The sequence below is a fragment of the Nannospalax galili genome, unplaced genomic scaffold (genome assembly GCF_000622305.1).
Source record: "Nannospalax galili isolate Female #2095 unplaced genomic scaffold, S.galili_v1.0 scaffold636, whole genome shotgun sequence".
NCBI lineage: Eukaryota > Metazoa > Chordata > Mammalia > Rodentia > Spalacidae > Nannospalax > Nannospalax galili.
Genome location: NW_008338112.1, coordinates 655,704 through 681,755, shown reverse-complemented (window position 1 = coordinate 681,755; position 26,052 = coordinate 655,704). Strand labels below are relative to the sequence as shown.

Here is a 26,052-nt window from a genome sequence, read left to right as displayed (position 1 = left end):
GCCTACAGGGGTCAGAAGAGGGTGTTTCATCCCTGGAACTGGCATTATGGGGCAGTTGTTAGCTGCCATGTGGGCACTGGGAACTGAACGCAGGTCCTCTGCAAGAGCAGCCCTTACAGGAAGTCTTTTAAAAGTTCTCCTAGACTGCACCAATCAGTATTTAGACAGCAGTTTTTATAAACATTTTGGCATTTAAACTTTTATTCATTTTTGGCATAAACTATAAGATAGAATACAGACTACACCAGGGAGAGGGAAATATGAAAAATAATTACTATCCTATTAAAAAAGAAAACAAACCCACATTGTTAAACAAAAATATGTTTTAAGAGTACATTTAAGAAGTACATTCAAAATCTTGAGGAGATCTGACACCCTCTCCTGGCCTCCATGGCCACTGCACTCACACAGCAGATATTCACACAGGGACACACATGTATGCATATAAAAAAATGAAATTTGGAAAAAAGAAAATACATTATTTTGTTTTGCTTTGTTTTAGTTTTTCTAACATCTTAAAAAATAAAACCAAAAATACACCAAGAAAATAGAAACCAATGATAAAAATAGTCAAAACAATGTTTTTGGATTGTGGACAAAAGGGGAACTAACCCCTGACAGAAGGGAGACACACATGAGCCCTGTGCCTGCTCTGACTTTATGGAGAGTTTCCACAGCAGAGTGAAAGGAGGAGGAACTGAAACAGAGGGTACAGAAAGACGGTGGGCAAGCTCTGGATAGCCACAGAACCTGAATCTCCCTCTGGGCAAAGCCAAGTCCAGAGCAAAATTCACTGGAAGAAGCAGACAGAACAGTGGCCTAAACTCATGTATGCCTACAGATAATTTCCCTTATGACCAACCAGGGTTCAAATATCTCCTCCCGCGTAGGCCATATGACAGTGTGATGCAGTAGGGGACTGACTTAGTTCTGGAGAAAATCTGCCAGAGAATGATGGCTGCTCTGGTCCTGCTATCTAAAGGAGTTTCAGTAAGGATAAGGATCAAATCTTGAAATAGCCTTAAGATACTTTCAAACTATTTCCAAGTAATGTAACAATGACCCTAAGCAAAGCTCCAAACATTCATATTCCTGAAGGTAATGTCAAACATTCACAAGTTCAAGAGGGCCATGAAAGAAGAAAAAACAAACAAAACCAAAAAATCCATTCTAAAAACTTTTTAGAGAGGAAAAAATACAATGTTTGTGAATAAGACTGGATGAGATTAACAGTTCATTAGATACCAGAAAATGAAGAATTATTAATGTTGAAGGCAAAGCAGTAGGAAAGCATCCACAAGGAGACACAGACAGGAGAAAAGGACTAAACATGAAGAAAGCATAAATGAACGGGGGAACGTCTGTAAGTGGACTAATATACAGCAAGGAGCCAGAGGGGGAGGAAAAAGAGCTTGGGAGTAAAAGTATTGTAAAAAGTGATTACTGAAAAATCTTCTAAAGACAAAGTCTACAAACTCACAAATACACAAAGTCCAAGAAACCACAAGCAAAGAAACATACCATACAATTAAAAAGTCAGTAAACATGATGACAAAGGGGAACATTCGAAGCAGCCAAGTGGCACGCTATGCACAGAGGACGAAAATAGGAAAGCGCAGGAAAGAGCAGGCTGGAGGTGTGACAGCAGAGCAGCTCACTGAAAGGAAGGAGCACATCTCTGTTCCACCCAGGCTCTGTTCCCAGCGGTTTCTGTTTTCATGAAATGAAGGCAGCACAGGAGACAGTTTCAGACATACACAAGCTGAGCCAATGAGGATGACAAACGGGCAGAGGAGAACGATAAGAAGTGGAAATGGATTTAAGCAACGGGCACTGCAAACAGTAAATACTCGGCCAGATATAGAACAGTTTCATTTGTACTTTTCAAGTAAAGTCACCTTAAAATCATTGGTCAAGGTAGAAATAATGCATACAATGTGATCATTGAACACACACAGAGAAGTAAAGTTACCACAAGGTTTGGTGAGACATGGTGTCTTACAACACAGTGAGTTTTTTTTTGCTTTTTTGTTTTGTTTTGTTTTGTTTTTTGCTAAAATCACAGTTTAGGCATTACTAACTTACAGCATCTTTGTCACGGAGACTCCCACTGTCCACCCCAACCTACAGTGGAAGCGACACAGTCTGTTTATAGCTGTTGCATTATGAATCAACTATCAACCGCAACACAAGCTGTGTCCAGGTTTCACCGTAGTTACAGGACATTTCCACACACATATGCCAAACCTTATTTTGCAGTAGGTTTGAGCCAACCCACTATTATCACATTAGTACTGCTTTTTTTTTGAGACAGGGTCTAACTATGTAGATAAGCTGTCTTTAAATTTGCATTCTCCTGCCTCAGCCTCCTGGGTGCTGAGATTGCATCCTGCACCACTATGCCCATCTAATATATAGTTTTATCAATTTATTAACTTTGTATGTGTATATATTGTACATTGAGCACAATCTGTGTACCTGTGCTCTTCCCTTTCTCACGTCTCTCCTTTTCATTAGTTTCTACATAAAATCTAGGAATTAAAAGGGTGAGACTATGTTTCTGACATTGGTTTAAGTCACTTAATATGATTATCTCAAATTAAATAATTTTATTTTTTTATCTTAAAAAAATTACTTTTTATTTTATGTGAATGAGTGTATTGCCTGCAAGTATGTAAGTGCACCCATGTCATACTCATGGATGTCAGAAAAGGACATTGGATTCCCCTGAAATGGAGTTATGGTTAGTTGTTAGCTGCCATGTGGGTGCTGGTGAACCTGGGTCCTCTGCAAGAGCATTGCTGAGCCATCTCTCCAGCTCTACTTTGTTCTTTTTAAAAATTAACTTTATTCTTCTTTATGGCTCAAAAAGTCCACTGTGTATACATGCTGTTTTTCTTATCCATTCCTGTTCCTGGACAGCTTGGTCAGTTCCATAACTTAGCAACTGTGAATAGCATTGTAATAAATATTGATGTGCAAGTATCTTTGTGATATGTTACCTTGGAGTCCTTTGGGTGAGTATCCAGAAGTGGTATGGATGGGTCATATGGGAGAGCTATTTTGGGTTTTGGAGAAACCTCCATACAGACTTAGTTTACATTTCCACCAGCAATGTATAAGGGTTTCCTGTTTCCACATCCTCGCCAGCATTTGTTTTCATTGTGTGTGTGCGTGTGTGCGCACTTGCATGTATATTCGCCCTTGCAGGTGGAGGCCAGAAGGTTGACATCTCCTCTCTCTTCTCTTCTCTCTCTCTCTCGTTTTCCTCGTGACTGCCATTTTGACTTCGGTGAGATGGAATTTCAATGTAGTTTTGATTTGCATTTCTTTGATGGCTAATGAATTTGAGCACCTTTTCATATATTTATTAGCCATTCCTATTTCATCTTTGACACCAAAAATACACACTGGAGACAAAAGAGCCCCTTCAACAAATGACGCTGGCAAAGCTGGATATCCACATGTAAAGAAAATAAAACTAGATCCCTATTTGTCACCCTGCACAAAATCAACTCCTAATGGATGAGAGCCTTAATGCAAGACCTGAAACTCTTAAGAGGGAAAACATGTCAAGATATAGGTGAGGACTTTCTCAATTCAGTAGGGTTCTAGTAGCTTAGGCTAATGATTGATAAATGAGACCTCATGAAAGTAAAAAGTTTCTGTACAGCAAAGGAAAAAGTTAATGTAACCAAGTGATAGCCTACAGAACGGCAGATCTTTGGTAGCCATATACACGGCAGAAGATTAGTATGCAGAATATATTAAGAACTAGAAAACCCTATTTTTTCAAGTTAAGTAATTAGATCTCCTTTCTTAGGTTCTTTTTATTCATAATATTTCTCATTAATATTTTATTACTATAATTTTATTTTATATCTGTATAGTTTTCTTTCTGAGCAATTTATTGGCCCTGATACACAGTGAGCTCAGGAACTCACTGTAGAGTGCCTTCCACCTACATTGCCATATTTTGTAGCAGAAACACAGAAGTTATCATGTAAACCAATCTTTTTGCCAAAGGAAAGGCAGAAAATACTCCATAAAGAACTAAGTTGGACACAACAAGGAAGAGCTCAAGAACAAAACCGTTGGGGAGCCATCATCATCAAGGCGGAAGAGGCCTGCCCCAGACTGCTCATTCCGAAGCTGCAGAGACAGTTTGAGTGGTGGAGAGACTTCGGTTCACATCTAAAGAGTCTGAGAGGTTCATAGGGTACCTAATAAATTTGCTCATGTCAATTCTCATCTTTATTAAGGAAATAATACACAGTTTGATGGGGAACTCGATCTTCTTTACTGCAATATATTTTATAGTGTTCACCCAGGGCAGTGTCTTCAGGGTTGTACACTTATTTTATGTGAACAAAAAGTAAATACACGTTTTAGATATTTGAGGTTGTGCGCTAAAATATACCCTTGTTAATAATAAGATAGTTAAACTGGTAGGTTCCAAGTACTAGAATATTCTGAAACCACGTTAGAAAACAAAATTAAGAGTAAGCATATTAAGGCTTCTGTAAAAGATTATCATTAGCAAAAACCATTTTAATGGTCTTAAAGATAGACATTTATCATTGTCAAATTCTATTTATGAAGCCCTACATTTAAGACAACTTCAGCCTTTATAAGTTTAAATTTACACTAAAGAACATAACAAAAAAAGAAAACCTTTTCAGTAAAGGCTATTATAGTACAAAAAGTTTGGTAACTTGAGATGCTATTTTGGAATGTGTGCTACCAGTTCAAATGTGCAAGCTCCGACTTAACAAATGTTTAAAATATTTGAGTTTTTAGAACAGTGCCAAAATAAACCTCATCTCTTCTAGAGATGACATATTTAGCTAAGCATGAGCAATATAAATCTTTCAACCATTTCATGTATTTGTTTAAAAGCCTCAGAAACCACGTGTTCATAAAACACATGAACAAAATGCTGAATTCACTGAAACTTAACAGTTGACTTACAAATTAATTTTTAAGGAGGCAAAATTCGCTGGCCTCTAATGTGTAATAAATAAATATATAGATTAGCTGTAAATAAGTTACCAAGAACACAGTATCTGTGAAATATCAGTGTATCATACAAACCATACTAGAGAAGATAAATGTTTGTGTCAGTTATGTCATCATATAATGCCTTATTTATAAAGGCCACTTGAAAATAGAAAATAAGAAATTATTGTAATCTCTAAAATGCTATATACCAATGTGTTTCCATGTAACTCTTTTCAACATTAAAGCTACAAATCTTTAATAATTTAACTTTGTGAAATATATGAATTCTACTAGTAAGTGATCTGGTAAGAAAATTGTTCAGTGTTTGGGCAAGGACCAAACGCAAAGGATCAACTCAATTTCATCAAGAAGTCGGGCTGGAGTGATGACTCTGTGGGCTAACCTGCCTGCTCCCACACTGATGGCCTGAGCTTGATCCCTGGAAAGGAGGTCTGACTCCCGCAAGTCATCCTCTGACCACATGTGTGCTGCCCCCCAATAATTAAAGTATATAAAATATTTATTCCATAAAGTATTTTTTTTACTATTTTAAGTACTTTAAAACATAATGGCTTATTTATAAAAATCAAGTTTAAAATATTACCTATTAATAATGAATCAATAACTTTACTGCTCATATCTTGCTCGTAGCCAATTTCCTTGCTTATAAAAGTAGCAGACATTTTTAAATGTAAGCTATCAATATAATAGTTGGCTGAGACATTTTGCATATATAATTTCACAGACAACTAACTTTCAAGTGTGTGGGGTATTTTGACATTATCTTTACTGAACAATAGTGATGCTACAATTGTTTTATAAGTCTTACTTTTTGTTATCTTGCTCCGTCAAGATATTTTTTGGTTTTTTCAAATATTTGCAGAATGTGTCTTAAAATATACACTACTATTTTATTACACGACACTGTTAAGTTTTTAGCAACAGACCCAATTAGAAATAGTTTTAAACAGTATTTAAAATGTAACTCAGGGTTATAGTCTAGTGAAGGTTGAGGCATAGCATGCTGCTACATAATAGAGAGGTGGTAATAATGTCATGAGACTTATGTGTGCAGTTCACATTAGCTACACAGAAAGAAATGTATATAATCTTTAATTATTAGAGAATTTATACATATGTGTAAAGAGGAAGTTAGAACAATAGTGATAGAGAAGATAAAATCTATTTTTAAAACAGTTTCTAATTGCTGCCCTATTTTTACTTTTTATTTATAGGGGTGTGTGTACTTGTGTGTGTTTTATGTGCATTGCATGAATTTAGATGCTTGTATGGGCCAGAGGTGTCAGAACACCTGGAAGTGGAATTATAAGCAGCTGTGAGCTGCCTGATTTGGGTGCTGTAAACCAAACTACAGTCCTCTACAAGAGCAGTAAGTGTGCTTACCTGATGAGCTATCTTTTTAGCCCCAGAAGTTAAAATCTTTACTATAATTTTATTTTCCTTACAGAAAGGCTTCATTACAGGAAGTGAGTGCTAAGATCTTAGTTCTAGGTCCTATTTAGTCCTTGGCAAGTTCCAAGATGCTATGAGTCTGCTTCCTCACCAGAATGAATGTAACTATAACAATCATAATAATATGAATAACAGTAAAGTTAATACTACAGTCCGCATAATAATTATTATTTGGTTGTTGACTGAGTCAAATGAAAAACGCTGAAATGGTTTTGTAGATCAAGTGTTGCAATTGTCAGCACATCCTTTATTCCTTTCCTCTCAATTACTTGCTGTCTTGTTTCATTTTTAGAAGCAAAGTCTCATGCCACGATAGGAATTAGACCTGGTGATGTTAAAGTAAACTCAAAGAAACACTCTGAGCCGAGTGGAATTCTTCTGAGGTTATACTGGTTTTTAATAAGTGGCAAAATGATTTTCAATGACTGTGGTTATTCTTTCACACAACAATAACAGCTACTTAAAATACTGTTGAACATTTTTAAGTGTAAGATATCAAAACAATAATTGATGGGGACCTTTTGCATATATAATTTTATAGACACATAATTTTCAAGTGTATACTGTATACTGACATTACCTTTACTGAACAATAGTGGATGTCAGAATTGTTTTATGTCTTACTTATCTTGCTCTATAAAACTTGTGAATCTGGGGGACTGGAGAGATGGCTCAGCAGTTAAGACCACTGACTGTTGTTGCAGAAGACATGGGTTTAAATCCCAGCATCCACATGGCAGCTAACAGCCATCTGTAATACCAGTTCCAGGGATCCGACACCCTCTTCTGTCCTCGGCAGGTATTGCATGACGTGGGTACACTTAGACACATGCAGGCGTAACACTCATACACATAAAACACAAATAAATTAAAAACAAACAACAACAAGAAACCTGCTGAATCTGATAATGGGAATTGGTTATTCTAATGTGATTATTCAGGAAGAGATGCATGAAAATCATAAAATGTTTTAATATTGCATTACGTGTTTTAAAACTTCAAAGTGACATAAGAAAAGCTTGTCTGTTCTCCAATACTAAACTGAAAATTCAAATTCACTTGTGATTAGTTTAAGCAGGTTCAAGAATGGCTATTTTGTGACAAGAACTGCTTCTCTTTACTTACCCCACCTCCTGGATGACGTAAAAGGTGCTGTCTTTGCATAGGGAGCTGTTACAAGTTTTAATTAGAGCCAGGGACAGACTTCAAGCTTTGAGCAAAGTACTATAAGTAGTTGCTGGTCTATGAGAGATTCTCGTGCTCTCTATGACTGTAGAGAAAATGCAGCTAGTTTATTTTTTAACTCCTATTGTCATTTCTTTTCTAATTCTCATAGCTTAAAGAAATTATTACATACAGGTGCTATGAGTAATTCCAAATTTGAATTCAATGGGATGGTTCTAATCACTGGAGAAATTTCATTTTACAGATTTAGTTACAAAGAAATAGAGTGCATTGGTATTCTGATTTTTTAAAATCACTTTAATATTTTCATTTTATGTGTATGAGTGTATTGCCTGCATGTATGTGAGTGCACTCATGTCATTCAATGCCCATGGAGAACAGAGGAGGACATCTGATTCCGCTGGAACTGGAGTTACAGTTGTTAGCTGCCATGTGGGTATGGGAACTGAACCTGGGTCCTCTGCAAGAGCAGCCAGTGCTCTTACCTCTGAGCCATCTCTCCAGTCCCAGTGTTCTGATTCATTTTATTTATGACAAAGCACCTTAAAATTTTCTATAGAGTTAAAAAAAATAAATAAAAATGGATACTCTCCAATGGCATATGAAAGAATGGTACAATACAATACTCTATATTTATCACAAAAGAGGCAATGATAATAACTTAGCTCAAGTGTTAAAGATGAATTAAAAATGTAGGGCCATGAATTTTAAAAAATTTGCTTTTATTGAATTTTTGTAAATTTCATACAGAATATCCCAAACAATCTTGATCATCTTTATACCCCTGTCCCCACTGGTACCATCCCATAACACCCCCACTGGAGCCCATATATTCTGCCATCCATGTTAAGGCCACTGTGTTAAGTCAGTGTCCCCAGATGTTCCCCAGTGAGAGTCCCTCCACTGAGGTCTAGTCACCCTATCTGGAGTCCCTTGTTTTAGGAAGATCAGCTCTTCCTCACTCAGCAGCTTTTGTCTATAAACTTTGCACCAACTCAGTCTTTCCCTGTCCATTTCATCCTGTCCAACTACAGTCATTTCTCACTGGCCTTTCGACTGTTCAACCTGTAAAACTGACAATTTTTTTCCATAAATCTTCACATCATATGACAGTGGCTGTTATGGTTTAACTATTTTAAGTAACCTATTAAATAAATTGAAAACCACACTAACTTAACCAAATTGTATTCTTTCTTCTAAATCTTCATATTTGTACACAATATTTTTATTAGATTGAGTGAGATTCCCCTCCTCCACAACAATGATCATAAAATAAAACAATAAGAATACTTAACAGGCTTGATATCTTCTTGCTTTTTAGAGAGACATGCTGGAACATGCTAATTTTGTAGTCAAAAGTATCCCAGACTATGAGACAGAAACTTGGCAATTTCTACAGCTTAAGTAGAGCTTAGATAATTACCTGGACTCAGCATTAAAAAATACTGACAAGATGTATATACAAGCACACATTAATAATCCTTTTCTTGAAAACAGCATATATTATTTATAGTGAAATAAAAATCATGCCTTGATGAATGTTATCTGAATATTAGTATTAAACAAAGCAAATTATACACTTAATTCATGGCATCTATACTTAATATTCTTTACATCAAGAATAAGAAATTCTATACATACAACTAAAGGTAGCTACATACTCTCATGTCTGAATTTCTCCCATCAGTGAAGAAATATGCTCTATATTGAAAATGCATTTATTTGAAGTTTTGACCTAACACAGTGGATTAAGGCTTAGACAATATTTACTTTGCTGCACTTTGATTCAGAAAGGGCCATATGTGGAGATATGATCCTGGTCGACTTCAGGATGCTTCTACAATGTAACACCAGCAAAAAGGTTTACATTAAAGACACTGAACTATAACATAGCTACAAATAAGCTGCAACCTTATAATTGGTAAAAGCCTGTCGTTAATATATTTGGATAAATAACTCAAGTCAGCAGCAAAGTGGTTAAACATTTGTGATTTGATTTTATCTCAGCTCGGAATGTGGTTGGAGTGTCCCACTTCTAACAACTGTTTGCTAAGTTAAGGCTTTTAGTGTTTACACAGTGTTGAATGAAGCAGCCTGGTCACCAGATGTGATTGCTTCCCCCAGACTGGGTTTTGTTCAGTCAGATCACTGTCCTCATGGTCCCTGTTCCAACCTTCTTCCTCAGGACATCCACCAGTCTTTCTAACCTAAGTGGGGGTATGAGGAAGGGGGAAAAATGAAAAGAAAAAGTACAATTATTGTCAGGAACATTTTGCCCGAAAAAGGACAGTACCTGCCCACGACCGAGCCATTCTGGTAGCCATGTTATGAGAAAAAGCATTACTGTGAGAGAGACACACACAGAGAGTGCTAAGAATTTAGGGTTAAACAACAGTAGCAAACTTTAATGCAGATCCTGAATTGTGTCAGAGTTAGATGTTACACAAAGTATACACGATACTCATTTGAATGCATTTATCTACTTGCATTAAAGTTGTAAAAAAATTATTTACTATGCAATGACAAGATGGCACATTAAATGAAGAGAAGCTTCAAGCAGATTTTACTATTTCAGTACAAAAAATACTAACAATCTTGAACTTGTTACTTCACTAATGAATGTGTATTGGTTGATTTACTCTTAACTCTTATGCACTAAATTTCTCTTTTTTTCATAGTCAGCTGCCCAATATAAAAGACGGGAAAATTTCAATGTCCTAGTGGCATGTAAATAATTAAAATAAATACACATGTTTAATAGCAATATAAACAAACTTTCTGTACTATATTTTTTAAAAGTTTGTATTTCAGGCTGAAAATTACATGTATATGCTTTTTAGTCATAGAAAAGTTATATATTTTAGTTGATTTAAAAACCCTGCTAATTAAACTGAAACCAGCCCAGAGCTCAGAAGTGCACTCTGGAGCGCTCTCAGGCTGCTGTGGGGAGAGATCACATTCAGTGGAGCAGTGAGCTTTGCTCAACAAAAGATGATAGAATCAGAAGCAGAACATTACTTGGTGTCCTTTTATTTTCTTTACTAGAAGCATAAAACTTCAATAAAAAGTGTCTCTTGATGCAATACACCAAAAAAGGAAAAAAACCTTCCTTGTGAGTGAGACTCACACAGCAGCTTCAGTTCTCCTTCCAGACTAGCAAGCGGCAGAGTCCTGTTGGCTCCAGTTTGCCTCATTTATATGTATCCGTGCAAGAGTGTCCTTTGCATATAAACAAAGCACAGAGCTAGACACTAAAGACTATTTGAGAGTTTCCATAGGGGATGGATAAATCAGCTGCATATAACTCTGAAAACTAGCTCACATTTATTGGATGACTGCACATAGCAACTGGTAACAGAAAAGAGGACTATTAGACAAAATACCCAGAGCATCAGAATCTTTGCTTTAAGAAAAAGGAGCACTGGGTGCTGGAGAGACGGCTCAGCAGTTCAGAGCACTGGCTGCTCTTGCAGAGGACCCGGGTTCAATTCCCAGTACCCACATGGTGGCAACAACCACTGTAATCTCAGTTCCAGGGGAATTCGATGTCCTCACCTGACCTCTGTGGGCATTGCACGACATGGGTACACTTCCATACAAGCAGGCAATACATTCATAAATATAGGCAATACACTCATACACATAAAAATAAAACGAGTAATGGTCATAGTAAAAAAGTAAATTTTGTCTGTTTATTATTATACATTTCTCAACTGTAAATTATATGTGAATATTATAAGACCCACTAAAACAGCCTAGGGGTACAAATACCTGAACTAGAAAATTCAGGAGAAAATTAACTGTATTCACAGATTAGTCTGTATTAGTTGGACATTGCCCAGTGGTAAAGACTAGGCCTACCTTATAAAATCTGAATATTATGATGATGGGATTTGGTATTTTAAGGCAAAATTTTATTAACTTGAATTGTGGAAGGAGTGAAAATTTTACTATGAATTACAAAAACCACACCAAAAGTTTATTATTAAAATCCAGTTATAACTGAAATTATTATTTTTGATCATGTTGGATACAAATCCAGGGTCTTGGATAGGCTAGGCAGGTGCTACAGCACTGAAGGACACCCTAAGGCCTTGAATTAACTCTTAAAAGTGTTCCCAGTACAAATCTTGGCAAGTCATTAATAACATTTGAGCCATTAATAGTATAAAATGCTGTTTTCCAGGTAATTAAATACATCCCTTTCCCATATCATTTATCCTACTAACTAGTAAAAAAAAGTTTGCTATGAAAATGAATTCTACTTTGTATTGTTATTATTACTATAAAGCTAGACTCAATAGAATACCAAGTTGCTGGCACAAATCTATGCTGAGCTTCTTTTTGGCTTCTCCTTCATAGATAAGTTTGTCTTACCCTTGATTCCTTTTACCCATTAGGACATCTCGCTAAGGAAAGAAGTGAGGAGGAAATACTTAAATATCATGTTTTGCAATTTCTCTACCATATTTGAACAATTAGTAGATCAACCACATTCTCAGTTGATCCAGGTTGAATGATTTATGAAACTTTGATCTCAGAAAAGAGAAAAATACCAATTAAGTTTTGCAAAAATTTACTGACTTCTGGGACACAATGAAGCACCTATTTCTTCCTTTAATAATGGAATACACCTGCCAACAGACGCTGTGCTAACAGGAAGATGGTGTGTGTGTGTGTGTGTGTGTGTGTGTGTGTGTGTGTGTGTGTGTGTGTGTGTGTGTGTGTGTGTGTGTGTGTGTGTGGTAACTTACAGGATTTGTCCACTAAAATCAGCCCCACCTGCTTTGTATTGATCAATGACATACTCACTAGGGCATCATGGGCTAGAAAGGGCTAGAGTGCGGGCTAGGATCGTTTAGATTTGACTCTAAAAGGACTGAATCACATACAAGCAAACCCTTTTATAAGGCTGTGAGGTAAACAGTGACAAACAGGACCCCTTTCCTTGTTTTTTGTTCAGAGATACTTTCATTAAGGTTTAGATTAGCAGAGACCTACAGATCTCAGAGTACAGGGTGATGGCATTATTCTTAGTCATGTCATTATAATTCCCCCCACCAAATTCTTACTTAAGATTAATTGGACAAATATTTACTGGTGTATTTAACTGGTTTTAATAAGAATACATTACAAGAAGGTGAATTCACTCCACTCTATTTAGGAAATAATAAATGACTAAAATCTATTATTTGTTTAAAGGCAATTTGTATACTACTTGAAAACTAAATTCATAACCATTTTTGGTAGAAATCCATTTTTTCAATTAAAATTTAGCATTTCCTTTGTAGTCATAAAATGCACTCACTATAATGGAATCAAGTTTTACATAAAATATAATCTATAAATTATTAACCATTTTTCTAAGTGTTTTATTCCCATTTCCACTCTTTTTTATTGTCTTTTTTGAGACAGGGTCTCTCTACAACCCCAGCTGGTCTGGAACTTGCTATGCAGACCAGGCTAGACTCAATCATGGACCCATAAAGTCTCCTGAGTGCTGGTATTAAAAGTATGTGCCACCACATCTGGTTTCTCTTTTTCACTCAGTGAATGAATCCTGTGATATATTTTGAAAGGTAAGTAACAGTAAATGAGTAATGTTTATATGCCAAGAAGTCTTCAGAAGTCATTTATCCACATATTTAATTTTCATTATAAATTTAGGAAGAAGATGCTATCATTTGATAAAAGAAACGAAGCCTACTGAGGGTAATTTGATCAGAACCATGTATATAGTGGGTTTTGGAACTGGGATGTAATGCCAGACTTAACTACCAAAGTCCCTCATCTCTCCAATGTGCTATACTACTTGAAAAGTACCAAGATTTTTAAAGTACTTCTGAATTTTTTGCAGGGAGGTCTTTTTGAGATAGGGTCTCCCTGTAGTCCCAAGCTGGACTGAAACTCACTATGTAGACCATGCTGGCCTTGAACTCATAGAGATCCACCTGCCTCTGCCTCCTGAATGCTGGAATTAAAAGCGTGTACCACCACACCTGGTTGTGCTTCTGAATTTTTATGGAACTGAATTACTCTTATTAACTGCATAATTTATTGCAAAGTGACAGAAAATAAAGAAGATAGAACAAATTCCTTAAAATTAACTGACTTGCATTAGAAAAAAAGAACTTACCTGTGGGATCCACTTTTTCCTCCCAGTTCTAGGGCCTTGTATAAGCAAGGCCAGTACTCTATCACAGGGATATACTTCTAGCCACTTTTAATTTTGCTCAGATTGCCTTGAACTCATTCACTATCCAATGCTGATCATGAACTTGTAGTCTCCTAAGTAGCTGAGATTACAGTCCTATGACACCAGGCTTGGCTTATGATCCACTTTTGAAAATTATTTATGAATGTGAGAGCATGTGAATTCTTATTGCCTGGATGACATTATTTTCAGGAAAAAATTCTTATTATTTAGGCAATATTTAGCTTTTTGTTTCTCCCCCCACTGGAAAAGAAATCAGGGAAATCATTGAAGAAAAAGAGATAAAGATCATTCCTCCTACAAAGACATTAACATGCTGCACTTAATGGTTGCAATTAGTGTCAAAGATCTTGCTCTTTCAATTATGGCAGGATGAGAAATCGAAATCATCATCATCATCATCATCATCATCATCATCATCATCATCATCATTATTGTTGTTACTATTATTATTTGAGACTGGGTCTTCTGATGCAGCCCTGTCTCGCTAGCCTGGAACCTATATAATGTAGACCAGACTGGCCTCACACTTGAAGGGATCATCCTACCTCTGCCTCCTGAGTGTTGGGGTTACAATGCTGTCACTACTGGCTTGAGATGTGCATTTCTCTTACAACTATGACTGTTTTCTTGTATTGGGCTTTTGTTCTTTTGAGACAGGGTCTCCCTATAGATCCAGCTGGCTGAAACTTGCCATGTAGATCAGGCTGGCCTCAATCTCATAGAGATCCACCTGCCTCTGCCTCCTAAATGCTGGGATTAAAGTCATATGCAGCACACCTGGCTTGTATGACTTTTAAATGGCGATGTAATTTATTACCTTTTCTTTACACCTTTGTGTGTGTGTGTGTGTGTGCTTATGCCTGCATGTGTGTGGTTAGAGGTCAAAAACAGTGTGGTTTTCAATTTTCTCTGCCTTAAAAATTTTGAGATAGGGTTTCTCACTGAATCTGGAGCTCGCTGATTTGTCTAAGATGTAAAGATGGGTGAGAGATTTTCTTAGCTTGTAAAAAGGCCATATGGTTCCTTATACTGATTTAAAAATAGTTAACATGATTAATTTTGTTGTTTTACTATGGTAAAAAAAAATTCAGGCTGGAGAGATGGCTCCACAGTTAAGAACATTGCTTCTCTTGCAGAGGACCTAGGTTTTGTTCCCAGCACTCACATTAGGTGGCTTACAACTGTCATAACTCTAGCTTCAAGGAATCTGATGCCCTCTTCTGGGTTCTGTGGGCACCTGCATGCCATGCTAGGTACATACACACACACACACACACACACACACACACACACACATAAAAAATAAGTAAAAAAAAACAACACAGACTTGAAAGAAGGCCTAGTAGACTGAAAAGATCATAGACTTGAATTAGAGTACAGTAGTGTGGAAGGGAGGAGAAGGGCGGATTTGAAGGATCTTTGGAATCTAGGATCAAAAGTACGTTGTAACTTTTGAGAGTATAACGGAGTAAAGCAGGTTAGACAAGAAGGTTAACTTCAAGTTATCAGGTCTTGGTGATTAACTCAACAATGATGCTCTGAGGAAATGGAGTGGGAAAGCTGCAGATTTCTGCTGAGAACTCTGCTATGTGGATTTAGTTTGGTTTGATATTTACAAATCTTAGGTATTGGTGAACATGTAAGTAGGGATGTTATATAAAGGCTTGCTTCTTGTGGCATTTACTATGTGATGTAACATCATGGCTATGCCTTAATGAAAAACAGTCTGACTTTTAGCATCCATTTTTAAGCTAAGAGCAGATCCACGCTGCTGAGATCCTGTTCCTTCAGAATTATTTCCAAGCTGCACTCCAGAACAATGGTTACTCTTCATTACATTGAAGCAGCACATTCTGCATGAAATGGGGAAGTAAAAGTAGACCTTTATCTGAGGATTATGTCCCTTCTGATCCCTAAACCTAGACCAACACATACACACTACCATAACAGATGCTTTTCATTGAGTCCAGCTATTGTTTGCAATATAAATGGAATGATCTTCATATCTTCATGTTTCCAAGGAATAATCACTGCTCACAATGCTTTTGATATTCATCATATACACATACCCATACATATAAATTCTAGGTCCAGGGCAAGGAAGGGACATGAGGGATTAAGGTCATATGCCCAGATCGCAAGAAAAGAACATGGCTCTGTGAGTTTGTCTACATTAGAAATAAGCTTAAGATAAGATTAACTTTTGCCAGGCGTGGTGGCGCACGCCTTTAGTCCCAGCACTTGGGAGACAGAGGCAGGTGGATCTCTGTGAGTTTAAAGCTAGCCTGGTCTACATAGTGAGTTCCAGGACAACTGGGGCTACAGGGAAACCCTGTCTCAAAAAGACCAAAAAAAAAAAAAAAAAAAAAAAAAAGGTCTTAGACGGTGAGGGCATAACATGATTTGTATGCTAATCCTTGAAAAAAATGATGAGACGATTTTTTCCTTGGAGACTAAAAGAGTTGAGGCAGACACAGCTGTGGATAATTTTGTAGGTGTGGAGGAAGGAAACTGTCAGAAATCATAGCTGCTAGATTCAGTTTTCCCCATGAAGTAGGAGATACAGATTCCGGCTGAAAGCACAGAGGGAAAGGTCTAGAAAAGAACAGCAGGAGTTTAATAGAATGAGAGGGGTGAGGAAATCAGGACTATTTAAGAGACTGTTAGGTGGGATCAATGACTAATCTCTATCTGGTTAGAGACTACAATTTTGTAGAAGATATTGGACATTATACTAGTAAAACTTTTATTCCCCATCAACACTGTATATTAGAAGTAGAAAGGGAACATCATGGAAGTAATTTAGTTTACATGACTTCATGTGGCTTATATGGCAAGTAGGCTTAGGAAGGAATGAGTAGAAGAACTAAGTGGTTAAACCTAGAATCCAGGTTGTGTGGAGAAGAAAGCAGGTCTATAAAGGTTTGTTAGTCTAGGGAAAAAGTGGCGGGGACAATTAACTGGTAAAAAACAAGAGTAGTTGGAATAAGAATGTGATAATCTCCAGAGAAGCACCTTTGATCTTAGGATCTTTAGATATAGAAAAGCTCTGAATGATGACAAGATCCAGAAGAGGCAAAAGAATAAGATGTTTTATCTGTATAATGAAGTTTCTTAACTTAACTGAAGTAGGAGTAGAGAGGAAGACATTATGTCCAGTGCCTCAAATTTATTTTGAGTGCGGAAGGCCAGAAAGTGATACAGCGATATGGCCTCAACCCTGAAGAAGGAAGGGTTTTAACATGGATGCAGAAGAGATGAAAGAGCTAACAGGGAAGCCAGAATAATTCTCCTTTTATGTGTGCAGGTATACAATCCAGAACAACTCTCCTTTTATATGTATGCATGTGGGTGTGCATGTATGTGCTTGTGCATGCATGTGGAGGTGAGGTCAACCATAGGCATTGTTCCTCAGGATACAAACACTGTCTTTCAATGGGACCCAGGGCCTGCTGATTAGACTAGGTTGGCTGGCCACTGACCCCAGGGATCCTCCTGTATCCACCTGCCCAGCACTGGGATTATGAGCATGCATCAAGGTTCCTTCCACTCTTTACACTGGTTCTGAGGCTAGAACTCAGGACCTTATGATTGCACAGCAAGTATTTTCTAGACTAAGCCTTCTCTCCAGCCTCTCTCCTTTTATGGGTTGTGGGAGAAAGACTAGTGGGTAGCTGATAAAGATATCCTGGGGCTTTTGACATTTAGAATCTTGAAGCAGAGGACTGCCACAAGTTTAAGGTCAACCTGAGCTACAGATTGAGACTATCTAAAAAATTACACATATGCACACACACACAAAAAGAAGTATCCTTGGTCAGTTCAAGTTTTAGGTAGAATGTGAGTACAATGCACGCAGTGCAGAAGTTGATACACACAAAGAAGTAACAGTGGAAAGAAGATTCCAGAGGTAAACAGAAAAGAGCCATAGGGATCAGAGGGAAAGGCGAGAGGGATTGGGGATAACGCAGAAGTGAATGGAAGAAGATAAGTAAGTGATAGGCTTCCCCCTGCCCCAGGCAGAAGTTCAACAACCGAAATAAAGAACTTCCGGCTCAGCTTCAGTAAAAACTGAAACATGACTATAGATAATACACTCATATAAAATGCACATAAGCACATATTTATGAAGATTTGGTTAAAGAAAGAACACACATATATGCTCACAAAAGATTACATAATAATGGGATCTCAAATGAGAAAAGAAGTTATGAGATGCAGTTAGATTTCACATTTGAAACAGACTAGAGAAAAACTGTAAGGTGTCTAGTGGGGTCTGCAACTGCACAAAGTGTACTAATATATAATAAATAATAATGCTATTCAGAAGCATCAGTATCTGTTCCATTTAGAGTGCCTAAAGGGATTAACTTGGGCTTTTAAAAATATCAAACACATAAAATCACACAATCCTACAATCAGTGACAGAAGCAGGAGTTTGTGAGCTGTGTTGACACTCGGTCATCTGAGGTTATTCCTTACTAAGGTAGTTATTGTGTCTAGTCTAGCTCACAATACACAGAATTTATTTTATATTAAAGTATAATTTGAATGATTATTGTACCTGATTTTTCAACATTTAAGGTATATTCACTGAAAAACTTCAATAAAAGGACCATAAGGCAATCTTTTTATTTTGTTTTCAGTTTTTTTTTTTTTTTTTTTTTTTTTTTTTTTTTTTTGGTGATAGGGTCTCTTTGTAGCCCCAGCTGGCCTGAAACTTGCTATGTAGACCAGGCTAGCCTGGATTTCTCAGAGCTCTGCCTGCCTCTGCCTTGCACCTCACCATGCCTGGTCCCCATAAAGCACTCCTCTTCAAAATGAAATTTTCCAAAATGTTACATTCTAATAATACTACGCAGCTGTGCAAGAAAACCTTTTTATTGAACAGACTCATTAGTAAATGAATAGTAACTTACAAATGAACTGATTTTGTTGCATAAAATTTTAAGCAAAATATTTTTGTATTCTTTTAACAAGCTACTTCTAATATTAAATTGTGGTTAACCTGTCCATGAACAGGAAAAAACAACTTCCCTTTATCAAAAGAATTACATTTTAAGCTCCACTCTCTGATCTTACAACAATCTCCGATCAATACTCTAAATGGAGTACACATCATTTTCATAACCCCCACTATTCCAACCTAAAGCAATACTTTGGAAATAAAGCTTTCAACATTATTATGGCTCTTAAAAAGATTTGGGGACATGCTTTCCCTATGCTTCATTCCAGATAGTCAGAAAACATTTGGACTAATCATAGGATAGAACTATAAATATGAAGTTTGTTGACATACCATAACTTCCAAATTTCAAGTCCAATTCAACTTACTCCATGTAAAAGAGAGCTGGTGTTACTAGAATAAAAAATAAGGACAATATGATTGTCTTGGCTCCTTAGATTTTTAATTATATAAAATACTGTCATTTATTCATTCAGGAATGTTTAACTTTTATTTTATCTTCCATTTAATTAAGTAATTAGTGTGTATGTACATTTATGAGGACAACTTTGTGGAGTTATTGCTTCTCTCTTTCACCTTTATGTGGTTTCCAGGGATCGAACTCAAGTCATCAGGCTTGGTGGCAAGCACCTTTACCTGCTGAGCCATCTTGCCAGCCATAAGCTCTTATTTTCTAAATGGCCCTTCTAAACTGTTTTTCTACATAGGTTCTTAGGGATGTCTGTTGTATATACATGTCATATGAAGTTGTTTCATCATACAAAATTCTTTGAAAAGATGGGTGATAAAGGAATTCATAGACATAGAAAGTTAAGACATTTTGGCTTCATATTTCATTTCCATGTAGGTCCAAGATTTTCAATATTATGTTTAAGAGATATGCTACATAAGAAAATAGTGAGAAAGTGGAAAAAACTATGTTCAGACCCCACAATTCCACATCATTTTATCTAATATGCTTCATTTAGCTTCACTTTCAGATATACAGTAACACTAAGACATTGCTGCCACCATAAAACCGAACAAAAGACTTGAATTTATCTTTGAGATTAAATACAACACTAAAAACACAGCACATGTATATTCAACAACACTTTAGACTAGATATGCGACATTCATTATTTAAGACCACTAACACCCAAAGTTGACAGAGTACTGAAAAGTTACCATTATTTTATAGATGAAACTAACATTAAGCTAATTATTTTGAGACAGGGTCTCATTATGTAGCCATGGCTGGCCACTACTCACTGTGTAGATCAGTCTGGGCTAAAACACAGAGATCCATTTGCCTCTGCCTCCCAAGTGCTCAAATTAAAGATGTGAGAAACTATACATAGTGAACATTAACTAATTTATTTAAACTTGAATGTAGCGCCTCGGGGCTAGAGAGATGGCTCAGCAGTTAAGAGCACTGACTGTTCTTGTAGAAGACCTGGGTTCGAATCCTAGCATCCACATGGCAGCTAACAACTGTCTGTAACTTTAGTTTCAGGGTATCCAATGCCCTCTTCTGTCCTCTGCAGGCACTGCATGACACAACTGCACTTACATACATGCAGACAATATACTCATACACACGAAATAAAAATAATTTTTAAAATTTATAAAAAGAAAATAGAGCCTCAAATAACTCATAATATAAATTACTATCTATTTAGATGAATAATAAACCTAATATCAGACATATAACAGTAAAACACAATGAAAAATTAAAGATCTACATCCATCATTATAGTATCTCAAGTTTTGGATCTTAAAATAGAAACTTCTTGTGATGTTACCCAGGAGTGACCTAAGAGTTTGTAAGTTAGATGTCTAGATTGCTTACTGGAATCCAGTTAGTCAATGGCAGCAGTAGTACAGTGGAGAATACTGTTAGGAAAGTACTTAACAAAAGATAATTATTTTGCTTAAGGTCCTAACTTAACATCAGAAAGAGCCTGAGACAATAGGATGAATTAAGATCAAATAATATGTTTGAGTTCTTTTACTTTGTCTGCCAGAGTATATCTGAATCAGATTTAAGATTCCCAAGAAAAGTCAGCACCAATAAGTTCACAAAGCCCTTCCAGGGTAGGGGCAATCCTTATTCTGTTAATCATTCCATGCTTATTTGGTATCTGGCAGAAATACAACTCATTAGAATATGGCTTAGGGATACATATTTTATATACACATATATGTGCTGGGACCAAGGAATAATTTTATTTACTTTCTCTAATTCTGAAGTCACAGACTGAAATTTTGACAATGACCCCATAAGAGTTGGTAGACTGGTTTATATGAGGGTTCCTCCATAGATTTCCCCATGTACTTGGACACTTGGTCCCCAGTTTGTGAAGGGTCGGGTAACTTTTGGGAAATTTGGCCATGTTGGAGAAGTATTTCACTAGGAGCAGGCTTTGAGAGTTAAGCCTGCCAGATTTCTTGTCTCTTTCTGCTTGTGCTAGTTGAAGATGTGATCCCTTGGCTTTATGCTCCAGGCACCTCTGGTACCATGCCTCCCCCACCATTATGAAATCTAATGCTCTGGAACCATAAGCTCGAACAAACTCTTCTTTTCGGTCATGGTGTCTTATCACAACACAGAAAAATAACAGAAGCTAACAACAAAATACAGAACTGGGTACCAGGAGTGGAGTGTTGTTGTGAGGAATCTGACCATGTGGCGTTTTGGAGAAATGTGGAAGACTCTGGAAGTTTGGGCTACAAAGGCCCTTGAATGCTGTAAGCAGAGTTTAACAGACCATTCAAATAGGAGCCTGGAAGAAAGTGGTGCTGACAGCAAAGTAATTCTAGAGGGAAAAAAGGACTTAAGTAGAAACTGGGATATTTTGGCAAAGCATCTGGGTAGTCTGCCCCCAGGCTAAGAGCTTGCCTGAGGCTAAGTTAAAAAAAGTAATTGACTAATTTTTTTGGTAGAGGAAATTTCAAGACAGCCTAATGTAGAAATGGTAGTGTGGTTATTAATGGTGAATATTACACAGGTCTATAGTGAAAAAGAGTAAGTGGGGCAGAAAAAATGTAAAATGTACAGGTTGGATTAAAAAAGAGCACTCTAAAGCTTAAAGTTGGAGTGAAGGTGTATACTGAAGGAGGCCCCTTTGATAAAGAGATTAAAGCCTTTATGGAGAGGGCTAGAGAGTTTCACTTAAACAACAGAGAGAATACCTTTAGGGAAAGACCACTCCCAGCTGTGTCTCCAACTTGTGAGAAGAAAAGGCCTAAGAAGTTTTCTCCTAGAAAACTGCAACCCCCCAAAGATGCTGGTGATAGATGAAGCAGACCAGGGTCCCTCCTAGGCTGGCAGCTGAACTTGGCAGTTTTTCACATGGTGTTGGCTTTAGAAGCAAGAAGGATGCAAGAGTGAAGGGATCATTGGTTCTTCCTCTGTGGTTTCAGACAGTCACCAAGGTGAGGCAGTGTACAGTAGGGGCATCCCTGCATAAAGAAGGTCCTGATATCATGAAGCTGTGAAAGGTGAAGCCTGGTTAGCAGTGGAAACCTCAAGAGGCTGGAGATGCTAGAGTTTTAAGACATCTGCCAAGAAGAGCAGCATACAGGGGGTGGTACAAGTGATGTATGCTGCATGCAGCAAAGCTGGAGGGGCTGAGCCATCTAAGCCCTTTGAAAGTAAAGTCCCAGAAGCTGGACATGGAGCTACTGCTGGCTTTTGTCTTGTTTTAGTCCAGTATTTCCTCACTATGCCCCCATTCCTGCCTTTTGGAATGGGAATGTGTATTCTGTTCCATTGTGTGTTGGAAGTATATAATTCATCTTTTGATTTTACAGGGGCTTATTATAGTTAAGAGATTGCCTTTAGGCTCAGAAAAGACTTTGGACTCTGTACTTTTGAATAATAGTGACACTAGAAAAGACTACGAAGACTTTTGAAGGTGGACTAAATGCATTTTGCATTTTATATGGTCATGAGCTTATGGGAGCCAGGAAGTAGAATGTGGTGGTTTGGATGAAAATGTCCCCCACAGGCTCTAAGTATTTGCACACTTGGTTCCTAGTTTATAGCACTGTTTGGGAAGGGTCAAGGACCCTTTAGAAAGTGTGGCCATGATGGAAGAAATGTGTTACTGAGGATAGGCTTAGAGAATTTGCCAGATTTCCTGTCTCTCTCTGCTTCTTATGCCTGCTTGAAGATGTGATTGCTTGGCTTTCTGGTCCGGCTACCTCTGCTGCTACTTCTCCCTCACCATTATGAACTCTAACCATCTGGAAACATATGCTCAAATAAACTCTTCCTTTTATAAGTGATTTAGTCATGGTGTGTCTTATCACAACAGAAAAGTAACTAATACAGTTCACTTCAAATATAAAAGGAAGTCATTATTTGACAGGTATGTTAGCATATACCTGCCTATAATCCTTGCTGTTGGAAATCTGAAGCATGAAGATTCCAAGTTCAAGGACAGCCTACATAGCAAAGTCCTGCATCAGCATCAAACAACCACCAAACAAACAAAAAAGCCAGTTATTCAATATGAAGACTTGTAGTAAATACTTTAATGTTGTCAAGGGCCTTTGAAGAATACCATTAAATGGCAAACATGTTATTCAACAGAACAGAGGTGAAGAAGTCAGATGAAACTTTGCTATGAGAGCTAACTCAAGGCTACCTGGAAAAATTTTGTTGATATGATAAAAATGACTTATGAGATGCTGAAACAGGTATTTTCTTTTTTACTTTATAACTTATTCAGAAAGATAGAGAGAGTGAGGGCAATTGCTACAGAAGGCTTGGAGTAAAAAAACAGGCAAGCATAAGAGAATGTAAAAAGAAAACCGATAATCATTTTATTTCACTTAAAATTCTTTAGATTTCTAAGAAATGAAACAAAGTATGTCAGTGGTACTCTTTCCAAAAAAGGATGCTGAAGGTACTGGAGAGATAGATCAGTGGTTAAGAGCACTGGCTCCTCTTGCAGAGGACCCGGGTTCAGGTCCCAGCCACATGGTGGCTAACAACCATTGCAACTATAGTCCCAGGGATCTGACGTCCTCTCTGGTCTCTGCAGGCATTGCACAACATTGGTATATTTACATTCAGGTTGACAAAACACTCATATACATAAAATAAAAATAAATAAAAAAAGAGACATTGACATGTTCCTATTTTTTCTTTCATTTTTCCTTCTTTGGGCTTTTGAGTTTTGCCCCTATATCCAGCTTTTGTTATAATCCACAAGAACATCTATGTGAAGTTACATCTGAAGGCCAATAGAAAGCTTTTCTGTGTGTGTGTATGCATGTGGTTCATGTGCACATTTGCATGTGTGTTTGTGGTCACCGCCGGCGTTGGCTGCTCCTCTGTTCTCACGGGTGCCGCTCCTTCATTCTCACGGGCGTGGAGGCTGCTTCTCCACTTGCCCTGGGGTGAGGCCGCTCTTTTGCTCGCCTGGAGCTGCTTCTGATCGTCGCTGCTTCTGCCTGGTCCCAGACCCCAGAGCTGGTGAGGAGACTGTGTCAGCAGAGCCACATTCAGACACAGGAGGCCAGCTTCAGTGACATAGATCTGCTTTATTGCAGGAAGGCACAAGCTTATATAAGGGTAGAGGTCCAATCACAGCACAGCAAGTAGAATACTTCATTAGCATAACAGATGTAGCATCCTATCACAGTACAGCAAGTAGGATACCTTATTAGCATAACAGACTTAGCATCCTATTAGCATAACAGACTTGATGTCCTATCACAGAATAGCGGGTAAGATGCCTCATTAGCATACTGGGCTTCAGATTACAGAGCCTGTATTCCTGGAAACCACGTGACCCTGACTGTTGCAATATCTTAAGTGTTGCAATTTGGAATTCCAAGGGTGTTGATTAGGGAGTGGTGAGCTCTGGGCATCAGTCTCATGATCTGCCAATGGGAGCAAATGTCACAAGGTGTTCCTTGTGGCTCCAGGGATCGGGCCATTGCCTCAGGCCTACTGTACAGCTGTCATTAAGACTTTCACCCTAGGCTCAAGCCTGTCTCCCACATGTGTTCACATGTATGTGAGTATATGTGTGTGTCCACATTTAGGTGGAGTTCACAGGGTGATGCTGGGTAAAGTCTTCCTCAGTTGCCCTCCACTTTATACACTGAGGAGGGTCTCTCATTTGAACACAGAGTTCACAGATTTGGCTAGTCTACCTAGTTTGTTCCAGGGATCCTGCCTCTTCCTCCCTAGCACTGGGACTACAAGGCAGGCACCACACCATGTGGTCCTGAGGATCTGAACTCCTGTCCTCACATTTGGTCAAAAAGCCCTGCCCCCCCCCCTTTAAAACCCACTGAACCATTTCCCTGGCTTGAAAACTTATTTTAGTCTATTTGTTGGCTGTATAAGCCTTATTTCAAACATTACAGCTTCTTTATTTTCAGAGAGTTTTTGTTAAAACGAAGATGTTGTTTCCTTCTCATATATTGTTTTTTAAAAGTGCTAATTATATGGTCTTTACAATGTTTTCCCCATGGAGAATGACTCTCTACTTTCAAGGTAAGTATACAATAAATAGACATTTGAAGGACAGTCACGTAGTGGGAAACATTTAGTCACTGATACTTTTTGGAAGTTTAAAATTGCATGCCACTGCATTTAGATATTTAATTGGGCTATGTAGACCAGGCTGGCTGTGAACTCACAGAGTTCTCTGCCTCCCAAGTGCTGGGACTAAAGGCATTTGCCACCATGCCTAGCTGAAATCCATCTTTCTAATATACAAAATTTAGTTAAGTAGAATAGCCACAAAAAAGCAGGTTGTTCTGAAATTACAACAATATATAAAAGGAAAATGTTTCAAAGGTCTCTACCATGTGTGTTGAAGAATGGAATGGATTTTTACTTTTCATTTATCTAAAACTGTGGGCTCCAAACATATATTACAAAGGGTTCTTTGTGTTTTATAGACAAAGAACTGTGGCAGCATAGAAAGAACAGTATTTCTGAGTTTTCTGAATTCATTTTTTTCCTGATTTCTGATTTTTAAATGCTACTTCTAAATGTAATTTCCATTCTTTAATATCCATTCACTTCACTTAATACATTTTGAGCACCATAGGTAACTTGAAATTAAATTACATACATCTTTCTCTTATGCATTAAAGTGTTAGTTTTAAGGATTAATGGGCTTTATTCTTAGTACCTAGGTTATTCTTTGGTAGTTAGTGACATCGGTATGTGTTAACTCTTTCAAGCTAAGACACTATT

At 37.5% G+C, this 26,052-nt stretch overlaps 1 protein-coding gene across 3 annotated transcripts in view; it reads right to left on the bottom strand.

Annotated features, from left to right (window-relative positions):
• Window positions 1-9,100: 9,100 nt before the first annotated feature.
• Window positions 9,101-26,052, bottom strand: part of Mipol1 (mirror-image polydactyly 1) — a 372,255-nt gene continuing 355,303 nt past the window's right edge. For 2 of the 3 annotated variants that reach the window (XM_008832891.2, XM_008832890.2), the window contains exon 11: window positions 9,101-9,866. In XM_008832891.2, coding sequence (XP_008831113.1) covers window positions 9,800-9,866 — 67 coding nt within the window. In that variant the 3' untranslated portion in view covers window positions 9,101-9,799. Of the gene's footprint in view, window positions 9,867-19,175; window positions 19,236-26,052 lie in introns of all 3 variants that reach the window. The other variant, XM_017798100.2, reaches the window with a different exon arrangement.